Raw genomic sequence first — 13,048 nt, 5'->3', positions numbered from 1 at the left:
AAATATCAGCAAGATTTTTGCAAGGTTCTGAGGAATAATATTCACTTACACAAAACATGTTGAAAAGTACTAATTCAGTAAAAATTACAGCATTACAAGAGATTCCCAATACAGAATAACGTCCCTACGGCTTCCTCCAAAGTCTCTCTGTTGCCAGTCTGGGATTGAGATTTGAATGTAATTTATGAATGTTCCAGGGTACTTTTTATTTACTCTCAACAAAATACGCACACTGATCATATACAGGAGATCTCACAACAGGAGAGCAGAACTCACAACTTTTCCAGGATTCATTTACTTATTTGGACCAGAAGTGAATTTTTAACTGTAATTTTAGTAAGTATAATACTGAAAGTGTAAACCTAAATTTGACATTTTTATTATATTTTCAGACATGATTCTTTACTTCCCCAGAAATCCATAAACAAAAAATACAGCTTCTTTTAATCTGCTAACAAAAGCAAGAATTTAAACAGTCACCATGTAACTGCAAAGAAGCCCCAGTATAAAAATGCAACCTACACCCAAGGTACAATGCCCACAAGCATTTCACTGAAGCTTTAAGAAAACAGCCTGACATGTATAATTTGTTTCTCTGTACCAAAAGATAGACAGCTGCCCTATTTACTGACAAATGACTGGAAATGCTCTGTCAGTGCTGGATATACACCAAATAAAATATTTTGAGGGTAAGAAACAGTACCTTACCTTAACATATTCCAATGTAGGATCCAGAATATTCTGATCTCTGTAAGAAAATGGTACCAGGAGAGAAAGGACAGAAGAAAAAACAAACAAAAAAATGGTGAGTCCAAATATAACCTCATACTGAAGAGATGCATTCATATGAGCAATATGCTACTAGTCACATTAAAATCCTCTTTAAAAGCTGTGTGTTAGAGCTTGATGGCCTATGCTATCTAATTTTTAACAAATATATAAATCACTGATTTCTTCTAGGACAGGTAGTGGAGCCAGTAGTAATTAATTTGAGAAATAAAGTTAATTATACCATTTTAAGCAAATAAAATGAATCTTGACATTTCAACAGATGGCTGAAATACTTACTTTCCACCTAAAACATTTGAAATAAATTTAAAAGAGAGTTCTCCTAATGGCTTTTGAATTTATATCTTTGCTTTTATGTTTTCCTGTTTAAGCTACTGCCTCTGATAGCATTGGGAGGGCACTGCTAACAGTAGTGAAATAGAAATAGAAAGTACTACATTCAATTTCTATATATATACAAAGAAAAAGTTCTCAAAATAATCATAATTTCAGCATCGCAACTATCTGAAAGCCAAATAATCATGTCCTTTCCCTAATTTAAAAATAAAATATTTCATCATAGGTTTTCTATACAGACAGATAGCAAAGGGCACAGAAGCCTAAGTGAAGAGTACTGTTACAACTCTTTTCATAAAACAGATGTTTATTTTTATTTCCATTTCAAAGCATTTTGTGTATTTTTATTCGAGAACTAGCAGGTTAACAAAGTTTGCAGTACATGACTGGATGTTTTCTACAGAACCTAGGATGACATACATGGTGCTGCCCTTAAAGTTCAAACATGTAACTGGCACAATGAAAACCATGCAAACTTAGAGAGGATTGGGCACTCATTACAGCAATCAAGTTTGCCACTTGGACAACAGATACTCTAAATTTAGAAACAGGATCTTGTTTGGTGGAAGCTGTTACAAAGATGTAACACTGGAAACCTAATAAGCAGCTTCAGAAATGTAGAAATTGGGTTACATTGGAATTAATCAATCCAGAAAACAGTCTCTGAGTTCCCTGTGTTGTTTGAAAGTAACTGCATATCATCTGAAATGATATTATTATTTTATACTCAGTTTTTAGTCTGGTTCCCTAACATCTTTTAATCCAGAATACTGACCCTTCCCCATAAAATTATGGTGTTCAACTGTTCAGGCTGTATAATGTATTACTCATTCACATTATCTCAGTACTTATCAAGGGTCAAGTTCCATTCTCAACTGATGTTTAAAAGAATAAAAAGCTGGAAAATTCAATGGAAATAGAATTTGGACCATTTGAAACTTTTTCCTATGCAATATACAAAGAAGAGTCAGCTTGGAAACTGTATGAGCATAAAGTATGTACAAGCATAGCAGAGAAGGGGTGAAGCACAGAGGAAAAAGAAAAGAAAGCTTCTAAACAGAAGAGACATTTTCTTTCTCAGCACTTTTCAATTTGACTGGGAAAAAAACCCCAACATTTTTAATCAGTTCAGCAAAGTCATTAAGCATGCCTGAATTCTTCTCACATTCAAATGATCTGTGGGAAGTTGTTCCAGTACCAAATGCCCCTGAAAAACTTTGCAGTTTAGTTCTTTGCTTGCCTGCGGAATCTTTCAGGACAAAGGGCCTACCAGCACTGCCTGTGCAACACACTCCGAAAGAACAAACCTGGTTACTCCAGCAGTGAGCATGTTTTGTTATGGTCTGCACTTACAACCTGCACTCCTGCAGATCAGCCTTCCTACAGACTCCTCTGTTCCCACCTTCTGCTACAAGGAAAATGATCTTTAGGACAGATCAAGAGAGGTAGGAAAGCTTTAAGATGAAACAGTTTATTTACTGTATATAAAGCAGGAAATCCAGAAGAGAGCAGAGAAAGATGTGCCCTACATTTCTTTCAACATCCACATGACAAAAGTGCTTTGAAAACATTTGGCTTTGGGAAATGGATGGGGTAACAAGTATCTTCACAAGTACTGTAGTATTTTATCTGGTAAGCTGTCCCACAACAAAATGTACAAAACCCTGCAATTCACCATGAGTCATATACAGAAAGATGTTTATGTTGGAGCCCTATACATCTCAGATACCTTCCTCCCAGCTGATCTACTCCTCTCTCTCTCTCCCCATATTCCCTTGTTATCTAAGCCTTCATCTCTGTACAAATTTTTGAAGTTATTTTCAAGGAATGGAACTTTCATTGTTGTGCAGCAACTAATAGTAAAGATTAACTACCGCATTTTCCTCTCATTCGATTCCACCACAATACTGTCACATTACATGCAGAAAACCAGATTAAGCAGTTAGCCCAAGTAACTAGAAGGCAACCAAATAAAACTAGCTCCTGAATCTTAGCTCTCTGTTAGCAATGATGATGTGTTTCTTTATGCCATGCGTTCCTGGTGAAGGAAATCTATAATGTCATGAAGTTAAGAAAAATATAAAAGCACATTTTTCGTTTCCATTTTCCCTCTCAAAGAATCTTAATAAAAAATGGTGAACCTACACTCACTTATTATATTAGAAGATCTGCAGAAAAAACCCAAACTTTCAGATGACTAACAGATCAGATGAAAGATAGTGGCCCCTTCTGCCATCTCTCAAAATCAAATTAATTGAAGGTTTGTTTCAATAATACTAAATTCTTATCTTTCATCAGATTTTATTACCTTTCAAGTAATGCTAATGTTTATCTTCATAATAAGCTTGACTTTATAGCTGTATCCATTTGCACCTGTTTACCTACAGCATTAATGTATTAGAGTCTGCACATAAGGCAACCAGTCCTGTGTAAACTGTGGGTTCACTGATTGGATTTCATTAAGTATTTTGGCTTCCTAATAATCAGGTAAGACCTACTTCCGTTCACATAAAAAGCGTATTTAATACAGAATGATGCCCCTGGAACAGAGAAGTTTTCAGAATACCTCAAGTAGAGATAAGTATGCAGCAGGACACACAGCATTGGCTTCATGCTCTTTCCATACTCCTTCTGTCACAGAGAGGAATTTAAGACTCCCACATCTATTTTGGGTATTCATATTGCTGCCACCTCTTGCTGTCACCTCATTTTGTGACAAAACAAAATCCCCTTCCAGCACGTTTTTGCTCATAGGAACAAAAAAGAAGACAAAAAGCACCTGACTTGCTACATGTAATTAAGCCATTCTCCTGAGTAGCGCAAGTCCTCTGTTGACCCTCCTCCACACGTACAAGGTCTGTGTGGAAACCACGGTAATGTAAACACTCCTTCAGCAGTATCTGACCACTAAAAGAAAGCATCACAATCTCAGCCCTCATGATTCTGAGGCTTTTCCCAGCCCAGAAACACATTCTCTCTAGAGACTGACATCTGAAAACACCTTTTTCAATGCTGGCTGATCTTGCAGACATACAACCCTTTAATCTCTCCCTGGTAGTCCTTGGAAATGATCTCAATTTCTTTTCAGTCCAGCTTTAAGATACTTATCAAGATTCTCATGTGCTTTTTTTTTTTTTTATGTATGGGTTTCTTGCTGATACAGCCAAGAAAATACACAGAGCTTGCAAACAAGTGTGCAGCTTCAGGAACTCCTGAAAAACATGAAGGTGAGACAACAAAAAAGGTGAAGTTGCTCTTCTGCTTCTCTCTTCTTCTCCCCTTAGCAACATTTGTTGCAACAATGAAGAGTTTGGTGTCATACTGGTTGGCATTGACTGTCTATAAGCAAGTACTGATACATTTGACCACTATGAGAAACAAAGTAATTTCTCTGAAAATAGTAATTATCATTGTATGAGGACCCGTTCAAAATATAACTAGAGCTGACTGAGAAAAGGGAATGGAATTCAGCTGGTACTGGATGCTATTTCTCCACTTCCCAACACCTCTAAATGACAGTCAAATGTGTGGGAAGAATGAAAAGATTTTCTTAGAAAAGCCCTTTTGAAGTTGTCACCATGAACAATCACTGGTTAAAATGAAGAAAAAAAAAAATCATTATTAGCAACTTGAATCATATTTCTGGTATGACAAACTAAATACTGTTATACTGCCAACTTCAAATCCTGCATGGATTTGAAGACAACGAGCAACCAAACGTGAAAATTGGGTAAAGAAAACTTTAACATCTGCGTAACCAGTCCCTCTTCTAAAATATTTGACAAAATTCTTACGTACTCAAAATCAATGCTGCAATTGAAAAGCTGAATCCTGGCGTTCAAGCCTCACATCCATTATTCAGTTCAGTGGGCACCAGAGAATAGCCAGAATCTCAGTAACTCAGACATAAACTGTTTTTCAGACTCTGCTGTTTGTCCAATAGCTCTCTACATGACTTCAATAAAAAATCTTTAAGCAGATATCCTGTAATCTTTAGCTGCTTGATTCTATGAAAACCTCCACCTCTCCAACATTATACATTACCTCTTCTCATCATTGTTGCTATCAAAAATCCTGCAACATGCAGACCTTGACACACTAAGCCCTATTAAGCATCTGCTTTGTCCAGGCCCTTGGCATCCTCACAGACCAATCAGCTACAATTAAAAAATTAGCTGTGATAACTTTAACAAAATTTAAGTGCAGACACAACAGTAACATCAAATTGCCCAAATCCTCATTATCATTCCACTCCCATATTACAACCATTCTTACAGTGGTGGAAACTGCTGAGTGGCCCTGAATCAGCTTTGTGCTACTTCACACTTTTATAACTGGGAAAAACATTGGGACACACTGCCAGTATTTGATGTTTATTTTACAGTGACTTTTGCTGGGGACATTTTCAAAAGCATCCCCTTTCTACCCCATTGAAAGACAAATCATGAGAAGAGCTATCTTCTCAATTGTTCCAACACCAATAGTGCCAGTGCCAAATCTAAGTAAAGGCAGTAGAGGCTCAAAGGCAGCCTGAGGCCCTGAAAATGTACCAAGCTGTTGCATGGCTGCTAACACAGACAGAACTGCTGTAAAATGACCAGATGGGATCAAATACCTTCTTCAATTTGTGTCTTTGAAATCTCTCCATCTCTGTAGATTTTTGAAATACACACTACTTAAGTATGAGGTGCAAGTTTAAGCATGCTGGACGTGATGTGTTCCAGTATATGTAATGCAGACTGATGTTATTTCTACTGTAAACTAGAGTAAAAGGTCCACTGATTTTATCCCCCAGCAGCTTCTGCTGCTCACACGCACTACTGCTACATTCCTAAGGGCATTCCACTCTTCTGTCTACAGCTGCACAGCACCATGGGCATGACTCATTCAAACACCAGTGGAAACAAGTGCAAAGTGCTATGACTAACTGTGTAATGACCTGCAGTTCACACAAGAACAGCAGGGACTCTTCGGTGATTAAAACTCAAGAAGAGATGCAACGTACTTTTCCTTGAATTAAATGAAATCTCAACTTACTCCTACTTGTTCAGAATGTCCCAGCAGAGATAATGTTCCAGCCATTTACTTTTACCACTTCAATCTGCATCCCTCCAACTCACTCCGGTTTACCTATTGCAGCAGAAAAATCGACACCATTTTTTCTCCCTTTTCCAAAAGACTGTTTCTGCACTACACACAGTACCAGTCTATACAACCTGTTCAAAAGCTCAGACTACACATATCCATTCTTTTTTCTCTATTTTCCTTAACATTTAGGTTTACCAGAGCCAAAACTATGTCCTTCAAAGCCCTTCTTAAACCTTTTACCCCAAGACCTATTCTGTCAAAGTAGTGGTTGGGCAGCAAGACTATTGCTTATCCAAAACAGACACTGTTACTACAAAGTTGTTTATGTATGTGCTGTTGCCTGTTGACTTGTATCTTCAGCTGGCAACTCTTTACAGTGAGTGTTTTAGTTGCTGCGCAGTTATCCCAAATCCAGCACCACAAAATTTTAAGTGTTCAAAATCAATATAACCTTACAAAATGAATATGCATACTCCAAAAAACCACAACAAATCTTCAGTAGAATCACAGTCTCCATTAATTAATCTGAAATGAATCTATTTCTAGGAACAGTTTATTCAAAAAGCATGGTTTTTCACTTGGCTAACATGTCTTTCAGGAATGTATATTTGGACTGAAGCATAGGAATGCTAATACTTTGCTTTGGCACTGAAGAAGACGGCAGTGGAAGAATTTTCTCCCTGTCTATTCCCTTAGCCCCGTTTAAAAAGCTCGTCGCATCAGATGCCTCTCTGCACTGGATATGGCAAGTAAGCATTAGGAATATACTCCCCTATGTAACATTTAACTACTATTTAGAGCATAAAAGGGACAGAAAGGAAAATAAATGTTCACATATGAACAGGAGGCAAGATGAGGAAGCAATATAGCACTTGGTACAAGTGAATAGGGCAATCCATAATATTTACAAAAGAGATCACAAAACATCAGAGCTAGGGAAGGAACTCTGGGTGTGATGGAAGGAGTAATTCAAGAAACTTTCCACTATATACAGTGTACTCCTCTCAAAGAAGAAAACAGCCAGAAAAAATCAAAGTTTTCGGGAAGTTTTTGAAAAATAACACTGACTAATTTTGATAGGGGCTTTGAAGGATTTGGGCTCAAGTTTACCTGGCAAGTCATTCATTAACAATAAGGTCATGATCCCACAATTAATTTCAAACAATGATACAACTGCATTCACCCCATAAGGCACTTCAATTCCTCTGCTCAGAAGGTGAAGAACTGCGATTTAATTAATCTCTAATACTGGAGGGATGGTTTCTCTTTTTGAGACATTTTGTCCTGTTTTCCTCATTTCCCTCTCCCAAGATCCCACGTGGGCAGATTTCCAAAAATTGTCACCTGTAGCCAGTTTTCCAAAATCCCCATAAAAATCAAGAAGTGAAGCATTTGTTCTGCAGGTCTATGTCCACCAAGCAAAGAAAGAGGACGTGAGCATCAAATGGTAACAAAGGGGTGAAGTAGAACTTCACAACAGAAGAATCTGAACCCAACAATGGACAGAGGGGCTAAAAAGAAAAGGTAGACAAGCCAAAACAGAACCAACCCCTAGAGTTAAAGGATAAGAGGATTTGATACTGAATGTAAGCAGATAACATTAGCTATTCTCTGCTTATCCAACACAGCATTCCTTCTACCACAAACATCTACCAGCTTTAGCAGATAGCTCTGCTCCACCTCTGAGACAGCAGAGACCTGCAGGTGCACACGAGAACAGGACACATCAACAGAAAGAATGGGAAAATTTGTGACAAAAAGCATGAAGTATTGGCAACATCTAAGGAACTCTTCCTTTTGAAAAACCTATGCATGGAAGAAGACAATGAGATATTCAGTAGCCCCAAATTCGACACACTTGTGTTACTCCTATTAAAGAAACACAACAATATACTCACAAACAGTTTGGTTCAGGTCTCTTTTAAAACAAAGCTCATACTAAGAGGTAGTTTTAGGCATTACACCAAAACCATAACTATTTTTACTTTCAAGATTTTGTGGTTTTACAGAAATTCCTCCCCACCCTATCCTAAAATTTAAAATGGAATCAAAGGTATCAAGCTTCCTGTTAATCTTGCAAATATTTTCATACCTGAAGAACTACACTGCATTCTATAAACAAAAAAACCCCCAGTATTACTCACTTTACTCCACACATGAAACATATACTTATTTTACTTGATATATTAAAGTCTTGATAAAAAATTATTATAAGTTTCAAAGTGCACCTAACCATACAAGTGTACACACAGTATTAATTTTAAAAAGTAACAAAAATTAAAATTGAAATTATCAAAAAAATAATGTTTTCAAAATCACTAGTTAGAACAAAATAAATGCTGTCTAAATACCTGATCCACCCCATTCTCCAAACCCAATGAAAAACAGAATTAGCAGCATCTGAAGAAACAAAGCAGGCTTCTAGCTGCAAATTCTGACAAGGATAAAGCAAACTCCTGAGTAGTGCTCTCCTCACCAAGAACAGCTTTGCCAACTCTTTTCTCTTATAATTCAACTCTCAATTCAAGGACTTCAGCAGGCCTCATCTATTGTGGTCATACCACTAAGAGAACAGGAAAAGTTTTGGGAACCCAGAATTCAGTCATTAATAGCTTTATACTTCAAGGCTTTATACTTCAAGACTAACCCTGTACCAACTTCCAAATGTACTGCTCTCCAAGGACAAGGTCCTGTAGAGAATAGTGAGCCTGCTCAGGTTTATGCTGATGAAGTTACCCTATTAATGTCAGTGGTATTAGTCAAGGCTAAAATTGAACATATTTTTATTTCTTCCTGGACAGTTATATGAGAAAAGTATGTGAGGATCATCCAGCCAAACATGCAGAGCCTTGAAGATCAGAAATTCAGAAGAGAACAGAACATCCTAAACAACCTGATAAACTAATCTCCTCTGGAATAACTCTCTGCTACAACAGTATGAAGTCCAGTTCTAGCTGAGAGCACTTCATCTGAAACAGCTGACATAGAAAAGAGGTAAAATGTCTGCTGACCAGTACTCAAGAGACTGAAGTCTAGCGAAATATGCAGTCACACAAACCACACTCTCAGAACTACAGAAAATAAGCGTATTCTTTGCACCTGGGTGTAGATAATTAGGGCCAGCCTATAAAATACACTTTAGTTTACAAGTAGTTTATCACATTTTCATCTTTTTCAATAAGGTTCAATGAGCACTGGAAGATGTTAGAGCTACTGGTCTGCCCACCTCCTTAGTGAAAGAATCAAGCTAATCAAAATCTTTTCTTCCATGGCTCCCCACACCCACCAGATTGAATTTTTCTTTTTTAACATGCTTGAACCATGTCAAAAAAATGCTGGATATGGACAGTTCACACTTGAGATCCTGGCAGAGTAAAAAAAACTGTTATGCCTTGTCTACCTACAAAAATGAATAGTTTGTAGCCACATCAATAAAGAAGTAATGTTGTAAATACAATCACAATCAGGACTTAAAGCATAGCCAGGAATTTACTGGACTTGAGAACAGAAAACTAAAACAGAAGCAAAGAAGAAAAGATTTAAATTACATCTCTGTAGTTACAACTCTACACTTCAAATTCACACACAGTTAAAACTAAAGCTTCAAAAACAGGAAGAAAAAAAATCGAATTCTGACCAGCTGGTAGGTCACAACCTCTCATGAATAGTGATAAAGCACCCAGGGCATTATACATTATTTAGAGAAATGCACGAAGTATTTTGATTTCAACCCAGTTTGAACAATACAACCCTACTGTTTATCAGTGACTCCATTTTTCAAATGTCTGTATAGACAAAGAATGGAATTTGAACAAAAAATTGTCTTTACAAGCACAAGCAGATGAAACAGCTACTGGAAAGAGAGCCAGTAAACAAATTAAACCAGCACGTATTCACAAACATCCTGTATAATGTGAAACAGTCAGTGAAAATTAATGTCAACTTTGTTTTAAGGCTTTAATTATCATGAAAACTTAGAGTGATCATTTCTGGCAGATGGTGTGTTTCAACACTTCCTAGGGGTAGGCTCAGCAAAGGGAAGATAGTGATTTAATGGAAATGTGTGACCACACAGTTTCTCCCCAAACACCCAAAGCTCTATTCTACAGACTCCTATACTACACATACAGGGTGAAGACAAAATTAATTCATTTTTCTTTCTTTCAAATACTAAACTTGTATTTTATGTATACATGTACTTTTAGCAGTTAAGTATCTTTTTAAAAAAGTCTGAATTGAACACTAAGGCTTTTGAAACACTAAGGGCTTTAAAATAAGCATGTAACTCTGCAAACTGCATTAAAAAATTAATAAACTTATTTCTAAGAAATTGTGTCTAGCTTTGATTTTATTACTGTGCTAGACTGTCCATTGTAAAATTTACATTAAATTCTTTCAAAGCATCATGCCCATCAACAACATCAACACTGTGCAAATCCAGATCCTATTTCTGACCTCTTTACAATATCACACTGGAGCTGCCATTAAACTAAATTTCACTTAATTTTGTTGCAAACCTTGTTTATTTCAACAGGAATACAGGCTATTTGCAGGCAATAGAGGAATTGCCAGTACTAAGAAAGGAGTATCTTTTCTTTCCTTCACTGTCTTTTAACTGATTGTGAAGATCACATATCTTTATTAGCCTGACTCCCTGACAACACAATGCTGAACCTATCATACCGCTTGCATTACTTCTCTCCCCACATAACAACCTTGGAACCTGTTTGACAGTGGGGGGTATCAAAGACACACTTCTTTCTCACAGTGTTCTGTGATCCTTGTATCTTGCAATAGTACTAATTTCAACTCAAACCTTCAACTCAAACTGGAGAAAAAAATCTTCAGAATATGCCTCATGATCCTCTCTTCTTTCCTTGGTATGTGGTTTGGCTACCAATAAAGTGACAAGTGTCAGCATGAGAGAACAAGAGATGGCCTCAAGTTGCACCAAGGGAGCTTTAGACTATTAGGAATCCATTTATCAGGAAATTTTTTTCCACAAAAAGGACTGCCCAGAGAAGTGGTGGAGTTACCATCTCTGAGAGTGTTCAAAAAACGTTTGGATATGGCACTTGAGGACATAATTTAGTGCTGAACATGGCAGTGGTGAGTTTAGGAACAGAGAATACTACAGCTGTCAGCTTACAGTCCAAGAAGCAATCACTTGTTCTGCTATCTCTTGCAATCACACTGCGTCATGAAACAGAGAGCATGGTATCAGTACTGGAATCTAGTTTTGCTTCGGGATATTTGCAAAAGTCTTTGCTCTATTCCATCTTCTTAACAACGTCTCAGAAATTCCTTGCATCTCTACAATGAGATAACATTCAAGTATGTTTATATCAGAGCCAGTACCAGACCCACAGAGATAACTACTGTGTTAACCCAAGACTACCTGAATACTGCTGACATCCAGCTGAAATGGCACAGAATGTCAAAACAGGCCTTTGACAGTTGCCTTTATCACTACACTCAAACTTACTGCAATAGTGATAATTCTGCAATGCTTTTAGGTCCTGTTTATTTGAGGGACATTTGGCTGCATTAATGAAAAAGCATGAAAATGCCACAAGTCTGCTAAACTTTAATGTCACTCATGAAGAACTATGATCATCCAAGTGCATTGGAAATTCTGGGTTTGCTGATGGCAGCCACAAGACACGGGCCAAAAAAGAAAAAGCTACTGCTTCTAGCAATGATGGGAATTTGAACAATTTTCTTTTAAATAAAGGTATCATAATACAAGGCAAAGCTCAATAAAGGTAACCCATGGACCACGTGTCAAGGAGAAATTACAATTAAACTTCATTTGGGTTTAATTATCAATGTCAGATAATAAAGAACATTACACAAAAGCTTTAGTTTTACATGCTAAAATGAGAATTCTCTTTTAAAAGTGAAGTTCTTCACTTTCAAGAGTGAATTTTATTTTAGCTAATAAAACTACCTTTCAAGAGCTCAGCTGATTCTAATTTTGGCCATTTAATTATTTCCAAGAGACTCTCAAACTCAGATGTAAGCTTTCTCAAGAAAGAAAACTTTTTTCCCCTTGAACTAACTAACTAGCAGAGATGTACATTCACAAACCAAGAAGAGAACACAATCTTGTTGCACTGAAAATTGACAATGTAATTTCTCCAAGTTATCAGAAGAATTTCAGAATCAGAAGAATTCCATTAGGGAATGACACAGTTCATTATTGTTTTCCTATTCTCATCGCTCTGGCTTATTTTTTGTTTCACAAAATAATGTGATGTGTATTCATATGTTAAAGAGAGTATTACTTTGAATTATTAAAAATGTTATCATAATAATGTTTTTTAAATTAGAATTAATCAAACAAACAATGACATGATAATAATCATGTCCATGTGCACATGAACACTGCAATCCTAATGACTATTAGTTCTGGCCCACTGGCATCAAACACAGCACTTGGGTTGCACAGTGCATCCTGAAAATGTGTCATTAAAATGTGTACTCACATGTTCAGTTTTTGTAAACAGCATTATAGCAATGAAAGACTGATATACTCCTGAATGAGAATATTCATGTAATGTTACACTGTTTCACAAATTCCTACACTGAAGTAACAGGGCTTTTTTGTAAAAAAACACTAATAAGGAAACATGGACTCCCCTACACTATTAGGCCCAGGTAATTTCAATGTGAATGTAAGTGTTAGAATGCATACCTTAGCATATATGGCAAAATGCTTACCACAGGCTAATCAGACTTTCTCTCTCAATTTTCCTTTAAAGTAAACTAATGAAAAGTGCAGTGTCATTGCAAGAAGATCCAGAAAGTGATGTATTTGCTGACTGCCAAGTTG

At 36.7% G+C, this 13,048-nt stretch overlaps 1 protein-coding gene across 1 annotated transcript in view; it reads right to left on the bottom strand.

Moving 5' to 3' along the window:
• The window catches only part of BCAR3 (BCAR3 adaptor protein, NSP family member), a 69,026-nt gene that overhangs the window by 35,835 nt on the left and 20,143 nt on the right, over nt 1-13,048 (bottom strand). The window contains exon 4 of the mRNA XM_082286788.1: nt 709-748. Coding sequence (XP_082142914.1) covers nt 709-748 — 40 coding nt within the window. The remainder of the gene's footprint in view (nt 1-708; nt 749-13,048) is intronic.

This window comes from Coloeus monedula, assembly GCF_965178545.1.
Source record: "Coloeus monedula genome assembly, chromosome: 9".
NCBI classification, from domain to species: domain Eukaryota; kingdom Metazoa; phylum Chordata; class Aves; order Passeriformes; family Corvidae; genus Coloeus; species Coloeus monedula.
This window is presented reverse-complemented; position numbering and strand designations above follow the sequence as displayed.